This window comes from Eurosta solidaginis, chromosome 4, assembly GCF_040869045.1.
Source record: "Eurosta solidaginis isolate ZX-2024a chromosome 4, ASM4086904v1, whole genome shotgun sequence".
Classification (NCBI taxonomy): domain Eukaryota; kingdom Metazoa; phylum Arthropoda; class Insecta; order Diptera; family Tephritidae; genus Eurosta; species Eurosta solidaginis.
In genome coordinates, this window is record NC_090322.1 from 209,078,721 (window position 1) to 209,095,738 (window position 17,018).

The 17,018-nt window shown below is 38.2% G+C and overlaps 1 protein-coding gene across 1 annotated transcript in view; it reads left to right on the forward strand.

Annotated features, from left to right (window-relative positions):
- Positions 1 to 13,595, forward strand: part of y (L-dopachrome tautomerase yellow) — a 50,291-nt gene extending 36,696 nt beyond the window's left edge. The window contains exon 2 of the mRNA XM_067780010.1: positions 11,813 to 13,595. Coding sequence (XP_067636111.1) covers positions 11,813 to 13,203 — 1,391 coding nt within the window. The 3' untranslated portion in view covers positions 13,204 to 13,595. The remainder of the gene's footprint in view (positions 1 to 11,812) is intronic.
- Positions 13,596 to 17,018: the final 3,423 nt, after the last annotated feature.

Here is a 17,018-nt window from a genome sequence, read left to right on the forward strand (position 1 = left end):
AGAGAAGTTATAAGAATAACAATCTTCACATACAAGAAGCGGTTGAGGTTGAAGAGAACCTCAAAAGCCCTAAACCAAATGGGCAAATGGAGGACGTAGACGACGAAGGTGTTGGACGAGGTCAATCAGCCCAATGGCCCTGTAAGTCTTTCAGATAAACCTCCAACACAGTAAAGTGGCGACAAGCTAATTCCTGCTACCCCTGATCCAGGAGCCCTAGTTCTCATGCACCGGCTTCACTGGAGTTCATAGTTTCACCAGAGGCTTGCTCAACGCCTTAACTGAAATATGTTAATTGCTTCTTTAATGAATAGATCTGATAGCTGTGTCATTCCTTTTCTTTTACGTTCGTTATTTTTGTATGTGACTATCTTCCAAAGTAGGACTCCATATTACAGAATATGCTTAGCAATCGCTGTAAATATCCAAGAAGATAGAGAGAAGAAATTCCGGCAATTCCGAAGCGCCCGATTCATCAAAGAGCTAATTGTGGTAAGACCATTTCTGATCCATCTATTTAAGGCTGGGTATACTTCAATGAACTAAGACACTTAATGATCGCCCAGTTGAAAGCCACGACCATGGCTAAAAAGACTTACAAGGCATACTTCTATATTCTAAGGCGTCCACTATTTGTTTTACTACTCTAAGCAGTGCCGTGTCTACCGACTTGCCTTTGCTGTCCGCATGTTTTTCATTCATGTTCAACTTTACATATAGACATTTATCAGCCTCCAAAAGCTTGAGCAGAAATGAGTTAAGCTAATAGGGCTGTAGTGTTTGGGATGCATATGACTTATCTTGTCCGCCTTTGGTAGGAAAAACGACATGAGCAGTTCTCCAGTATTGGGGTACATGTATCAGTCTTATGAACCCATAACACGATCGCTCTACTCCACATTTATAGCATTGAAGCAAATATACAAGCAGGCCCGGCGATTTTAACTCAGAGAAAGTTTTCATTGCCCACTCCATCTTGGTATCAGTTGCCAATCACAGCACTACCGATCAGAGATCGAAGTATGAGTGCTGTTTTCCAACTCTTCTTCGTCGAGGTGACATAAAGTCAAGGGTCAAAAGTGAAAAGACGTTATAACCACTTCAAATGGCTATAAGATCAACTGGTCTTTTTACTTTATGGCCATTGGGGAAATTTTCGTTAAACTTTATGACCTTTTCGGGTAGAAGACCATAAGCATGCACATTTTAGTTGAATATATTCTTCTTATTTGATAGAAATCCTCACCGGCCCAGCTTTAAATAACAGAATTGGACCGCAAGCAAAATTTCTGAACAAAACAAAAAAAGTTATCAAAAAATTTCATTTAAATAAGTAAAACTTATCTGTAAACAGCAATAAACAGCGCATATAACTAATGCATATTCCCACATATAGATAGAAGACAGAAACGAGAGATAAATAAGTAACTATTTGAGACGGCTGTTCGCGAAAAGTCAAAACACTAGGAGAAATAGTTAAACACAGCGAACTGAGAGTATTAAAGCAGAGCAGTTCAAGCGATGGTCAGTCAGTTCAGTTTTAAAACATTGTAAGTGAAGTACTGTTACCATAGTAATGTTATGAATAAAGAACATTTTGCTATGCCGCATATTTGAGTTATTTATTCGACAGTTCAGCGATTCTAACAATAACAGAAGGTGCACAGTAGTCAAGAGTTTCGCAAAATTCGCTGTAACATATGAATTTAATTAGAATAATTGACTAGGTTACTTACGTAATAAAATTGCTTTTCACTTTTCTTATTTTGCAGATATCAATTTGAAATTGTGACTAAAACTATTACTCACTTTAAGTAGCTTATTAATTTAGAATATACACATGCCCAACATATTCAGGAATCTTTCGCATATTAACAAATAAATGCAGCTAAGTCAAACATATCGATTTACATAGTTATGCATTCTATTATTCAATGTAGTCACTACATACAGATCTTTATGGTTTTATAATTACTTAAAATGCACCGAACAGGTTTTAATAACAAACAAAAAATCCTCTAGACCAAATGGAAGCGATAGACAATATTTTGCATTTTTTAAGAGACTGCTTTAATTCGTTTCCTAATTCGGCGCCTTCAACACTTTTACATACTTAAGTTTTCATATCCTACAAAAATCATACCTAATGCAAAACGTTAATTTTTTTATACTCAGTTGAGCAGAGCTCACAGAGTATATTAAGTTTGATTGGATAACGGAATGAAAACGGCGACCTTGTAACTGATGTCCAGAGAGTGCTTAGATTATGGAGGGAACACTTCTCTGCTCTCCTAAATGGAGGCAGCAATTCACCGCGCAGAGATGAAGAACCCGATCCCGCAATCGATGATGATGGAATATATGTCCCCCCGCCCGATTATGACGAAGTTAGAATAGCAATAACTAGATTGAAAAACAACAAGGCCGTGGGCGCTTATGGATTGCCTGCGGAGCTATTCAAGTTCGGCGGCGAGGAGTTGGTAAGGGGCATGCAGCAGCTTCTTAGCAAAATATGGGCGGAAGAAAGCATGCCCGACGGTTGGAATCTAAGTGTTCTTTGCCCAGTCCACAAGAAGGGGGATACTGCAAAATGCACCAACTATCGTGGAATCAGCCTTCTTAATATCGCATATAAGGTCCTTTCAAGTGTATTGTGCGAAAGATTGAAGCCCACCGTGAACCGGCTGATTGGACCTTATCAGTGCGGCTTCAGACCTGGTAAATCTACCATCGACCAGATTTTCACAATGCGCCAAATCTTGGAAAAAACCCGTGAAAAGAGAATCGACACACATCACCTCTTCGTCGACTTTAAAGCCGCCTTCGACAGCACGAAAAGGAGCTGCCTATATGCCGCTATGTCTGAATTTGGTTTCCCCGCAAAACTTATACGGCTGTGCAAAATGACGTTAAGCAACACCATCAGCTCAGTCAGAATTGGGAAGGACCTCTCCGAGCCGTTCGAAACTAAACGAGGTTTCAGACAGGGTGACCCCCTATCGTGCGATTTCTTTAATTTGATGCTGGAGAAAATTATACTAGCTGCAGAACTTAACCGCACTGGAACAATATACTATAAAAGCGTGCAATTACTGGCATATGCTGATGACATTGATATCATCGGCCTAAACACCCGCGCTGTTAGTTCTGCTTACTCCAAGCTGGAAAAAGAAGCGGTAAAGATGGGTTTGATGGTGAATGAGGACAAAACGAAGTACCTGCTGTCATCGAGCAAAGAGTCAGCGCATATGCGCCTTGGCAACCACGCTACTGTTGGCAGCCATAATTTCGAAATAGTAAAAGACTTCGTTTATTTGGGAACCAGCATCAACACTAGCAACAACATCAGCACTGAAATCCGGCGAAGAATCAATCTTGCCAATAAATGCTACTTTGGACTAGGTAGGCAATTGAAAAGTAAAGTCCTCTCTCGGCGAACGAAAATCATACTCTACAAGTCACTTATCGTACCCGTCCTGCTATATGGGGCAGAATCATGGACCATGACAACAGCAGATGAAGCGGCTTTGGGAGTGTTCGAGAGAAAAGTTCTTCGAAAGATTTATGGACCTCTACGCGTTGGCGATGGCGAGTACCGAAGAAGATTTCATGATGAGCTGTACGAGCTATACGCAGACATCAACATAGTCCAGCGAATTAAAACGCAGCGGCTGCGCTGGCTAGGCCATGTTATGCGAATGAAAGATGATGCTCCGGCCAAGAAAGTGTTTCTATCGGAACCCGCCTATGGAAGCAGAGGTAGAGGGCGGCCCCCACTCCGTTGGAAGGACCAGGTGGAAAACGATTTAAGCTCCCTTGGTGTGACCAATTGGCGCCGGTTGGCGGAGCGAAGGAGCGACTGGCGCGCCTTGTTGGACGGCCATAACCGTTTAGACGGTTAAGCGCCAATTAAGTAAGTAAGTAAGGATAACGGTTGGTTGTACAGGTATAAAGGAATCGAGATAGATATAGACTTCCATATATCAAAATCATCAGGATCGAAAGAAAATTTTATTGAGCCATGTCCGTCCGTCCGTTAACACGATAACTTGAATAAATTTTATGGTATCTTGATGAAATTTGGTATGTAAGTTCCTGAGAACTCATCTCAGACCGCTGTTTAAAATGAACGATATCGGACTATAACTACGCCCACTTTTTCGATATCGAAAATTTCGAAAAACCGAAAAAGTGCGATAATTCATTACCAAAGACAGATAAAGCGATGAAACTTGGTAGGTTAGTTGAACTTATGACGCAGATTAGAAAATTAGTAAAATTTTGGACAACGGGCGTGGCACCGCCCACTTTTAAAAGAAGGTAATTTAAAAGTTTTTCAAGCTGTAATTTGGCAGTCGTTGAAGATATCATGATGAAATTTGGCAGGAGCGTTACTCCTTTTACTATATGTACGCTTAATAAAAATTTGCAAAATCGGAGTAGGACGACGCCCACTTTTAAAAAAAAAATTTTTTTTAAGTAAAATTTTAACGAAAAATTTAATATCTTTACAGTATATAAGTAAATTATGTCAACATTCAACTCCAGTAATGATATGGTGCAACAAAATACAAAAATAAAAGAAAATTTCAAAATGGGCGTGGCTCCGCCCTTTTTCATTTAATTTGTCTAGGATACTTTTAATGCCATAAGTCGAACAAAAATTTACCAATCCTTTTGAAATTTGGTAGGGACATAGACTTTATGACGTTAACTGTTTTCTGTGAAAATGGGCGAAATCGGTTGAAGCCGTGCCCAGTTTTTATACACAGTCGTCCGTCTGTCCTTCCGCATGGCCGTTAACACGATAACTACAGCAAAAATCGACATATCTTTACTGAACTTAGTTCACGTACGTATCTGAGCTCACTTTATCTTGGTATAAAAAATGAACGAAATCCGACTATGACCACGCCCACTTTTTCGATATCGAAAATTACGAAAAATGAAAAAAATGCCATAATTCTATACCAGATATGAAAAAAGGGATGGAACATAGTAATTGGATTGGTTTATTGACGCGAAATATAACTTTAGAAAAAACTTTGTAAAATGGTTGTGACACCTAACATATTAAGTAGCAGAAAATGAAAAAGTTCTGCAGGGCGAAATAAAAACCCTTGAAATATCGGCAGGCATTACATACATAAATAAATTAGCTGTATCCAACAGATGATGTTCTGGGTCACCCTGGTCCACATTTTGGTCGATATCTGGAAAACGCCTTTACATATACAACTACCACCACTCCCTTTTAAAACTCTCATTAATACCTTTGATTTGATACCAATATCGTACAAACACATTCCAGAGTCACCCATGGTCCACCCTTATGGCGATATCTTGAAAAGGCGTTCACCTATACAACTACCACCACGCCCTTTTAAAACCCTCATTAATACCTCTAATTTGATACCCACATCGTACAAACAAATTCTAGGGTCACCCCTGGTCCACCTTTATGGCGATATCACGAAACGGCGTCCACCTATATAACTACCACCACTCCCTTTTAAAACCCTCATTAATACCTCTAATTTGATACCCACATCATACAACCAAATTCTAGGGTCACCCCTGGTCCACCTTTATGGCGATATTACGAAACGGCGTCCGCCTAAGCAACTAAGGACCACTCCCTTTTAAAATACTCATTAACACCTTTCTTTTGATACACATATTGTACAAACAAATTCTAGGGTCACCCCTGGTCCACCTTTATGGAGATATCTCGAAACGGCGTCCACCTATGGAACTAAGGATTACTCCCTCTTAAAATACTCATTAACACCTTTCATTTGATACCCATATCGCACAAACAAATTCTAGAGTCAACCCTGATCCACCTTTATGGCGATATCCCTAAATGGCGTCCACGTATAGAAATATGGCCCATTCCCTCATAATATACTCTTTAATGCCTTTCATTTGATACACATGTCATACAAACACATTCCAGGGTTACCCTCGGTTCATTTTCCTACATGGTTATTTTCCCTTATGTTGTCACCATAGCTCTCAACTGAGTATTTAATGTTCGGTTACACCCGAACTTAACCTTCCTTTCTTGTTATGATATTTAATTGACGTTTTAACAGCGTCTAACAAGTATTAAAATGTGTTTGTAAACATATTCACTAAATAATACAACAAATACATACAATGCTGTTCCACAGCCAGCTGTTAGTCAACAAATCAAGCTGAATTAAACTATTAAGTTTTGACTGGAAGTCAATCAATGCGAAACTCGCAGCAGCTATGGGGGCTCGCACGCGCTTCAAGTGCTCACGAGTAAGATATTATTTTTTTATTTTTTACACTTTTTTTTGGCTCACCAAAAACGAGTAGATTTTTAGATCTGGTAGACAGCAAGTAGCTTTATCCAGCAGACTGCATGACGGCGAGCACGAAAGAAATAACTTCGTTTTGTGTTAATAATTTTTTAAGCTGTTTTTGCAAAGCTTAAAATTGCAGTTTGTTTAGGTGACCATTTTTGATGAATTGGCTATTGAGCCGCATACTAGGTTGGTTTGATATATATATTAAGCTGGGTTGATTTGCATGGACGCATGTTAACCGATATCGCGCCATCGATTTTTCGATAGGTTTTGGGCTCAGGAAAAAAAAGTTCCACTAAGCATACACAGAAAAATAATTTTCGAGCCTGCAAAATTTGAGTTTTTTGACGTTTTTTTTCTTTGATTTTTAAGGTTTTTTTCATGACCTACTTAAAAAATTTTCATTTGCTTTTAAAATTTTCATTTATACCCTATCCGACTCAAAATTGTCCGCTAAAAACTTTGGCGATAATGGCTTTTTGAAAAAAAAAATATATATATATATTTTTGGGTTTTGAGGAGTGCTTTGGTAAAAAAATTTATTTTTTCGCCATTTTTTTAAGGATTACTTCAGAAACGTGCAAAAGTTTTGCCGATGAAAACCAATTTGTCTCATAGTTCCTATCTCACTTAAAATTATGCGATAAAATCGTCGGCATTAACAGTTTAAAAAAAAAATTTTTTTGTTTGGTTTTTGGGATTTGGTTTGGTCGAAATCGATTTTTTTCATTTTCAAGGCTCCAAATCATTTTTTATGTATATGTTTCCGTTAGACCCACCAATAAGCATACCAAAATGATCAGGGGACGAGCTAAGTTGATTTAGCCATGTCAGTCTGTCCATCCATCCGTCCGCCCGTCCCTCCGTCTGTCCGTCTGTCCGTTTGTTTGAACGCAAACTAGTCCCTCAATTTTTGAGATATCTTGATGAAATTTGGTAAGCAGGCATATTTTGATGGGGGATTTGACATTTGACCGGATCGGACCACTATAGCATATACCTCCCATACAATCGATTGTTCAATAAGAGGGATTTCGCCATTTCTGCCCCATTTCTGCCTCATTTTAACAGCTAGCAACATCAAAATTTTACCACAAGCTTACGTATTGGGCATAGACGGTTGTCTAAAAAAATCGTCAAGATCGAAAATATATTTTTTTCTTTAGCGCATGAATTCACTTGGGACTATGAAATTTTAAAATTAAATGAAAATTTTTTAAGTAGGTCATGAAAAAACCTTAAAAATTAGAGAAAAAAGTCAAAAAGCTCAAATTTTGCATGCTCGAAAATTATTTTTTTGGGTATGCGTAGTGGAACTTTTTTTTCCTGAGCCCAAAACCTATCGAAAAATCGATGGCGCGATATAGGTTAATAAATCGACCCAGCTTAATATACATATACGCATTTTCATCAGTTACATTACATTGCACATACATTAGATGTTAATTTTCAAAACATTACATATTAAACAAGTTAGTTTCAGCATAGTTTAAGATAACAATAAAAATAAAATTAAAAAATTATAAGCATTTCCTTTATATAAATGGACAAAAATCAGCGAAAAATATCTCCTTATATAAAGGCATATTCTTGCTAAACTTTGATTTTTAAATTTTGACATAGAAATTGCAAAAATATTTATGAGAAGTAAAAATATAAAAGTGGAGCGCACATTAGTTGGATCGGAAAGTTGGTAGGAAAGGAGATATTATTAGTTAATCAATTGCGCTCCACGTTTTTATATTTTTACTTCTGTTGTTGTTGTTGTTGTTGCGATAAGGTTGCTCCCCGAAGGATTTGGGGAGTGTTATCGATGTGATGCTCCTTTGCCGGATACAGATCCGGTACGCTCCGGTACCACAGCACCATTAAGGGGCTAGCCCGACCATCTCGGGAACGATTTATGTGGCTACATTAAACCTTCTGGCCATCCCCTCCCTCCCCACCCCCAAGTTCCATGAGAAGCTTTACTTCTCTTAAATATTTTTACAATTTCTATTTCAAAATTTAAAAATCAAAGTTTAGCAAGAATATGTCTTTATATAAGGAGACATTTTTGCGCTGATTGTTGTCCATTTCTATAAAGGATGTGTTTAAACTTTTTTATTTTATTTTTATTTTCTCCTTTTCTTACATTATCTCGGCGTCTCAACCTATCTGGTAAGTTTCACGCTTGCAGCTCAGTGAGAACTTACATAAATATCAAACCCAAAGTTCCCTCCGTTCCGTTCGATTTTTCAAAATATCTCAGTCCGTGGGCCCCCTACCAAATCTTTTTGTTTTGTGTCATCGGCTGTCATCGACCTTTGAATTAAGCTCTAAATTTTTAGCATCTAGCTCATCGAGAAGTTACTTAAAACTCGGTTTCAAATCTCCAAATTATTATCTAATTTTTTCGATCCGGGCACCACCTAACGGAATTTTTTTCTCCTTTTCTTAAATTTTCTCGGCGTCTTAACCCATCTGTTAAGTTTTACGCTTGTAGCTCAATGAGAACTTACATAAAAATCAAACCCAAAATTCCCTCCGTTCCGTTCGATTTTTCTAAATATCTCAGTCCGTGAGCCCCCTACAAAATCTTTTTGTTTTGTGTCATCGGCTGTCATCGACCTCTGAATTAAGCTCTAAATTTTTAGCATCTAGCTCATCGAGAAGTTACTTAAAACTCGGTTTCAAATCTTCAAATTATTATCAAATTTTTTCGATCCGGGCGCCACCTAACGGAATTTTTTCTCCTTTTGTTCCTTTGGCATGGTGTTTTAACCTGTCTCTGCGGATTCATGTTTGTAGCTCAATGATAAGTTACTTTAAAATCGATTTCAAAACACCAAATTTCCAAATTCCTATATATAAATATTTCGATCCGTGCGCCACCTAACGGAATTTTTTCTCCTTTTCTTAAATTTTCTCGGCGTCTTAACCTATCTGTTAAGCTTTACGCTTGTAGCTGAATGAGAACTTACATAAAAATCAAACCCAAAATTCCCTCCGTTCCGTTCGATTTTTCTAAATATCTCAGTCTGTGGACCCCCTACCAAATCTTTTTGTTTTGTGTCATCGGCTGTCATCGACCTCTGAATTAAGCTCTAAATTTTTAGCATCTAACTCATCGAGAAGTTACTTAAAACTCTGTTTCAAATCTCCAAATTATTATCTAATTTTTTCGATCTGGGCGCCACCTAACGGAATTCTTTCTCCTTTTTTTATTTGTAATGATGTTTTAACCTGTCTCTGCGGATTCATGTTTGTAGCAAAATGATAAGTTACTTTAAAATCGATTTCAAAACACCAAATTTCCAAATTCTTATCTAAATATTTCGATCCGTGCGCCACCCAACGGAATTTTTTTCTCCCTTTCTTAAATTTTCTCGGCGTCTTAACCTATCTGTCAAGTTTTACGCTTGTAGCTCAATGAGAACTTACATAAAACCCAAACTCAAAATTCCCTCCGTTCCGTTCGGCTTTTCTAAATATCTCAGTCCGTGGGCCCCCTACCGAACCTTTTTGTATTGTGTCATCGGCTGTCATCGACCTATGAATTAAGCTTTTAATTTTTAGCCTCTAGCTTATCGAGAAGTTACTTAAAACCCGGTTTCAAATTCATATCTAATTTTTTCGATCCGGGCGCCACCTAACGGAATTTTTTCTCCTTTTGTTCCTTTGTCATGGTGTTTTAACCTGTCTCTGAGGATTCATGTTTGTAGCTCAATGATAAGTTACTTTAAAATCGATTTCAAAACACCAAATTTACAAATTCTTATATAAATATTTCGATCCGTTCGCCACCTAGCGGAATTTTTTTCTCCTTTTCTTAAATTTTCTCGGTGTCTTAACTTATCTGTGAAGTTTTTTGCTTGTAGCTCAATGAGAACTTACATGAAAATCAATCCCAAAATTTCCTCCGTTTCGTTCGATTTTTCTAAATATCTCAGCCCATTGGCTCCCTACCGAATCTTTTTGTATTGTGTCATCGGCTGTCATCGACCTCTGAATTAGGTTTGAAATTTCAATTATCTAGCTCATCGAGAAGTTACTTAAAAGCTGGTTTGAAAATTTTAAAATTCTTATCTAATTATTTCGATCCGTGCGCCACCTAACGGATTTTTTCCCTTTTGTTGCATTGTCACGGTGTTCTAACCTATGCATGTGTAAAGTTCCACATTTGTATCTCAATGAGAAGCTACTTAAAAATCTATTGCAAGATTTGTATGAAAAGCGGACAAACATTCAACCGACCTAATATAAAGGTAGTAAAAAAAGTCCTGGGTTCAAGTCCCTTTCGAAATATTCGACGGTAGAGTAATAAACGAACTGACAAACACTAATTACAAAAAACTAAAGTAATCACGTTGGTGTAACAGACAAAAAAGCATCAAAAAATAAATACAAACCAATAAACCAACTAAAACAAAAAACACACAAAAAACTCAAACTATATTCAAGTTTATCAGCGAAAACTACCCCTATAAATATATAAAACAAGCCATAAACATATAAGACACATAAATATGTATATATACACAGAAACATTCAATTTGACAACACCTGGCCTTGCACCTGCGTACTATAATTATAAGAAAAACGACAACAAAGATCAGAATGAAAATAGATACTAATGATGGCGCCACGCTGAAACCGGTTTGTCTCCAAACCAAATTTGACAAGGAATGACGGAAAATCGCTCCAATATACATCAATGTAGGTGTTAAGTACTTACCTCCACACACACGTCCAACGAAAATAATTCGCAAAAGAATATTTTGCTACCGAGAATTAATCAACACAACCTTGGTGGCCATATCAATTAAATTTTTGGACTGAGCCCGTATTGGCAAATTGCCAAAAAACACAAAAGAACCAAAATTTTTAAAATTTTAACACACATTAACACAATATATACATATGTTAGGGTGGGCAAAGTAAAAAATATTAATTTTTCCTTTTGCTACAGTGGAAATAATAATATAAATTTCAAGAAGTGACTTTAATTTAATCTCGAGAGGATCGCGAGCTTTACGCGTATTTCGAGATTCGAGAATCTCACGAAAAACTGAGACTCGCGACAATTTTTTTCTCAAAAAAATACGAGAATACGTAAGCTCTAACCTGGAATGTTTAGCCACTATAGGCTCAATAAACGAAACCATATTCTGGCAGCCGCCCGTGGTAGCAGCGTGCTCCACCAACGGTAAGAGTAACATCAAATTTATAAAAAAGTTGTTTCAATAAAAAAAAGAAATCGTTCAAACTTCCATGAAAAGGACAAACTTATGTATGTGCATATGAATTGTATTATTTGTTAAAATGAAATATATGTAAGCAAAATACCGGGATTGAACTTTTAGTACCAAAAAATCCCGTAGAGCCAAAAATTCCGAAAATCATTATCTCTACTCACTATATTCAGCCCACATTACTGACCTAATTGATACTCATATCTCATATATTTATCTCTTTTTGTTTTTTTGCTGCAGGCATTCCCGCCACGCTGACTTACATCAATATGGATCACAGTCTAACTGGTTCACCTGAATTAATTCCATACCCCGACTGGCGCTTCAACACAGCAGGCGATTGCGCGAACAGCATCACAACCGCGTATCGCATTAGAGCGGATGAATGTGGACGCCTTTGGGTACTTGATACAGGCACCGTTGGTATCGGCAATACAACACAAAATCCATGTCCATATGCAGTGAATGTCTTTGATTTGCAAACCAATACGCGTATACGTCGTTACGTTTTACGTCCAGAGGACACTAACGCTAACACTTTCATAGCCAATACTGCAGTTGATATAGGCAAAAATTGTGATGATGCATACGCTTACTTTTCTGATGAGCTGGGTTATGGTCTGATTGTCTATTCGTGGGAACAAAATAAATCATGGCGCTTTTCAGCACATTCTTACTTTTTCCCCGATCCTTTACGTGGCGATTTCAATATTGCCGGCTTAAACTTTCAATGGGGTGAGGAGGGTATTTTCGGTTTGGCACTCTCACCAATACGCTCAGATGGTTATCGTACATTGTTTTTCAGTCCGTTGGCAAGTCATCGTCAATTTGCGGTATCGACACGTATTCTACGTGATGAAACTCGTGTTGAAGATAGTTTTCATGATTTTGTTGTTTTGGATGAACGTGGACCCAATGCGCATACGACCTCACATGTGATGAGTGATGATGGTATTGAATTATTTAATTTGATTGATCAGAATGCGGTAGGCTGTTGGCATTCATCGATGCCATATACGCCACAATTTCACGGTATTGTTGATCGTGATGATGTGGGACTTGTATTTCCAGCCGATGTTAAAATTGATGAAAATAAAAATGTTTGGGTACTCTCCGATCGCATGCCTGTATTTTTACTATCCGATCTTGATTACAATGATGTCAACTTCCGTATTTATACAGCGCCTCTAAGTTCTTTAATAGAGAATACTGTTTGTGATATACGTAATAATGTTTACGGTCCATCGAATTCAGTGGCCTCTAGCAATTTTTATGGTGTCTCAACTGCGATAAGCACAAATATTGCAGGTTATGGTCCACAAGTGAATTTGGGTGGTAATAAATTGTATGGCTCGCCAAGTGTTAATGTGCCAAGACCGAACACGCGCTACTTGAAACCTTATCAGGCGCAGCAACCGATCAAACCTGCAGTGCAATCTGTTATAACACCAAATCGTAATTATTTACCACCGCTGGCGAATTCACAGCGTGGGGAAGCGGCGAAAGCGTTTGTGTTCAATAACGGTTTGTCCTACGAAACTGGTGGCCCACATTTATTTCCCAATCAAGGTGATGGTTTGAAAAATTATGTGACAACACGTAATTCCGGTTGGTGGAATCAACAACGCTGAGCAAAACTATAACTGCTGTGGTTAAACCAATTTGTAGCAAACTTGAGAGATTCATATGGCCAACACCGACGTATTTACTAAGCGGAATGTACCTGGTCCGCTTTAAATTAGTACCAATTTTTAGTATAGTTCGTGTGACTTTGTTGTATATCCGTGAAAAAATATTAGTAACTAGAACAAAAATTTAATAAAAACATATGGCAACACTACACTTTAGCAATGAAGTGTAGTCGTTGCTTTCTGAATTGTTTTACGACAAGAACAAAGTTGTTAATACTCATAAATAAATAATAATTTTATGAATTTCGCATCGATACCTATGCACATACACATAACAGTAATTATTTTTTAAGTTAAAAGAGTCAATGTAATACTTATAAAGGTAACCGTTGTTAAAAAAAAAAGAATTATTTTAAAATAAAAAAATTCTAAAAATTAAACGCCTTTTGAATTAATTTACTTATAGCCGTGTTTTTTTTACACGTATATACGTCTACGTTTTACACGTATATACGTCTACGTTTTACACGTATATACGTCTACGTTTGCGTCCTCACTAAGATAATGCTTAGGAGACCCATCTAGCGACAACCAGCTACAGAATATGAAAGCGGAGACACAAACCTCTGATCTATGTCTGTGTATAACATAGAGGTGAAACATAGACACATATTTCAGTTGCATCTGAGTATAATGCGTATTGAAATTTAGAAGTACTAATTTTCTGCCCAGCAATTTCAGAAGTGTAGATAAAGTTTAACGCTTAGCAGTCCATATAAAGTTTAAGCGTGAACGTATATAGATGTAAAAAAAAAACAGCTTATATCCCTTTGGAAATAATTAAAGATAAAAAATTCTGGCTCAAAGCTAGACCTTAAGTATCTGCCAAATAAGATTGTAGCTAGAGTTTCACTAGTTCGATACTATAGAAAAAGTAAGTTAACGGGGAATACTTAATTCGCCAGTTGAAAGCATTTCAAAGCGATTGAGGGTGAGCGAGTCGTGGTAACGGCTCTGAATGCTCAGATCTTGATATTTTTCCTACAGGGAAGCTAGGTAAGGTTAAATTAAAGTGACCACCTCCGCTGCCCAAGCGGAGACTTCCGTAAGCCAATGTGGCCCGTTGTAATACCATGAAGGAGCCCTTGTTTCCTTTCTGTGGAATGTTGTGCATACATCCATTAAGCTAAAACAATGATTTTGCCTAATATAGCGCAGAATTTTGTTTATATTTGCGGATTCTAGCTTCGCAATGCACGCAAAGAAGTTTCTGTAGAGATATCGCTACCTGGTCTTTGACTGGGCGGTACAATTGCATAGATAATGCTCTACGCTTTCTATCTTTGCTCGTCCCTGCAGCTGCGACAGAAGTCATTTGTTTGCCGGCCCATATGAGCCCGATGGGTGCCCATATGACAGTGACCTGTTAGAATACCCAGTAATGGGCTAATAGAGAGATGATTCACTTCACTTTTCGTCCAGCTTTGGCGAGATTTGTCTGGACACCTTACATGTTGGTACCATGGCCCATCTCGCTTTAGATTGTTCCATGCACTGAGATCGCAGCCAGTGCTTGCAAGCATTCAGAGGAGAATTTACCCAGCCAGCGAACAGATGTGATTGTTTGCAAGCGAGTGCCTTCCCTTGCTAACTCATCAGCAGCGCAATTTCCTGTAGCCTGGGACTCATATTATGCCCAGGTTGTACTTATCAGCTAGCTTGTTTAGAGCTTCCCTGTACTTTAACGCCACTAGTGACGCTGTATCACTACATTGCAGGGATTTTATGGCAGCTTGGCTATCGGAAAAGATGAAAACAGAGTTTTTCACCGGCAGGTTGATTAGAAAGAAAGCAGTATCCCAGACAGCTGTAAGCTCAGCTTGAAAAACACTGCAGTTATCTGGTTAGCATAAGCTCTTATTTATATTGAGTTTCCTTGAGAATAATCCACTGCCAACTCTGTTGTTCAGATTAGAGCCATCCTTGATGACGGAGATTTCTTGGCTTCCCGGTTCCATGCAATTGGCCCACTCGCTCCTCTCTGGGATCTTGGTGGAAAATTTGTTTCCCAGGAAGTGGACGGTATTGTGTGGTCTAGCTTTAAGAACATATCGGGGACTCGCTTCAGGATTTGGGCATGCATAAACCGGCAGTACCTCTAAGGTTCGATTGAGTTGAGCTTCGCCGCGTTACAGGTGGCTGAATATAGAAGAAAAAGTATGGTTTCAAGGTATATTGCGTCTGCGGGTGAAGAGAGCCATTTCAGTTTTTTCACTGCTGATACTGAGCCCAGATTCCGTAGACTAAATTTTGCTGAGATTCAGTGCATTTTGCAAGAGTTCGCTAAGCACCGGAAGATGTTTACCAGTAGCTGTCAGGGCTATGTTATCAGCATATACAATAACCTGGCATGTAGACTGAAGCCTGGATAATACGTGTCTTCACAGTAAGGTACCATAGTAGAAGAGAAAGAACACATCCTTGGGGAAGTTTGGCTACTAATTACTCCGGCTCACGATTTAGCTCCGCTAAAGGATAACGATGCCAGAAATCGAGGCAGTAAATATTCTGGGCGTATTTACCTACAAAACATATTTCGTAAAGTAAGAGTTCTACATCTGAGAATTCCCCCAGATAGGATGTTTAGGACTCAAAATGAGGTACTCAACAAGAAACTGCGTTTGCATTCCATGTATGGCTGATGTGAAACACCTTCGAAATGAAGATATTATCCTATCAATTGGGTATGTACTAATAAAAATGATCAGTACCTTCTGATATCTGTCATGGGTAGGTTACTTGACCTCAAACCATATATGCATTCATCAATAACATTCTTCCAGAAGCTACTATTTCCAGCGAGTGTTACCGATGACAAATTTGTTGTGCCAGATATGAATCCGGTACTCGCCAGCACTGTCTGTTATTACTTAATCCCCCGCCAAGTCTCATCTTACATATCTTTTCACCGAGAGACGTTTTAAGTAAAGAGGCTAGTCCTCTAACATGGACGAAAGCAGGGTATTCAAATACCCTATAGGTAAAGTCTCTAGTTCAAGACTAGCGCGCTTTCAGTATATTTCGAACCACTACTAGTTCGCCATCTGACGAATTTAACTTGGCGATATCCTAAGTTGTGGAAATCGTCTCCGAACTTGTCCTAAGATCTAGTTCTATTCTTGGTACTTTTTCATTGGCTCCGTACGGGACCGAAACTCTACATACTGCATCTATTACGACATTATCGCCTTCTTCGATAGTACCGAACTGGTAGGACAGTGTGTGGCTCATAGTCGAATCTCTTTAAAGCTGGTAGCAGTTTTTTCTTTGGTGGCCTATTTCTCAAATATATGCTAAATTTGAAGTATAAAACTCCAAACTGTCGATTTTATAACTAGAAAACCCCTAGCTTCGATCGAAGTAGTAATTATTTGGAACTTAAGGTCAAGTTCCGAACAAGAAATTTGTATCACTAATTACTGACTTCCCTTCAGAGATATGAAAGACGTCATATCCTTATATTATACAATGAGGTCGACCTTCATTCATTGACCGGTTTTATCAAAACTCTCGTGCAAGTGTCAGCCATTATAAATAAAATAGGGAATTTTCCAAAATACCGGCCCATTCCAGTAGAATTTACTGCTCCCTTATATTTCACCGCAAACTTGCGATTTGTCAACCACAAGTATGAAAATTATTAAATACTTGGCGCGGATTACCTCCGAGGAGATCTAGGCTGAATTTCTTTTAAAACTTGCGTCTTACACCTTCTTATTTTCCCAACAATTTGACGGGATGGGATTTACATATTT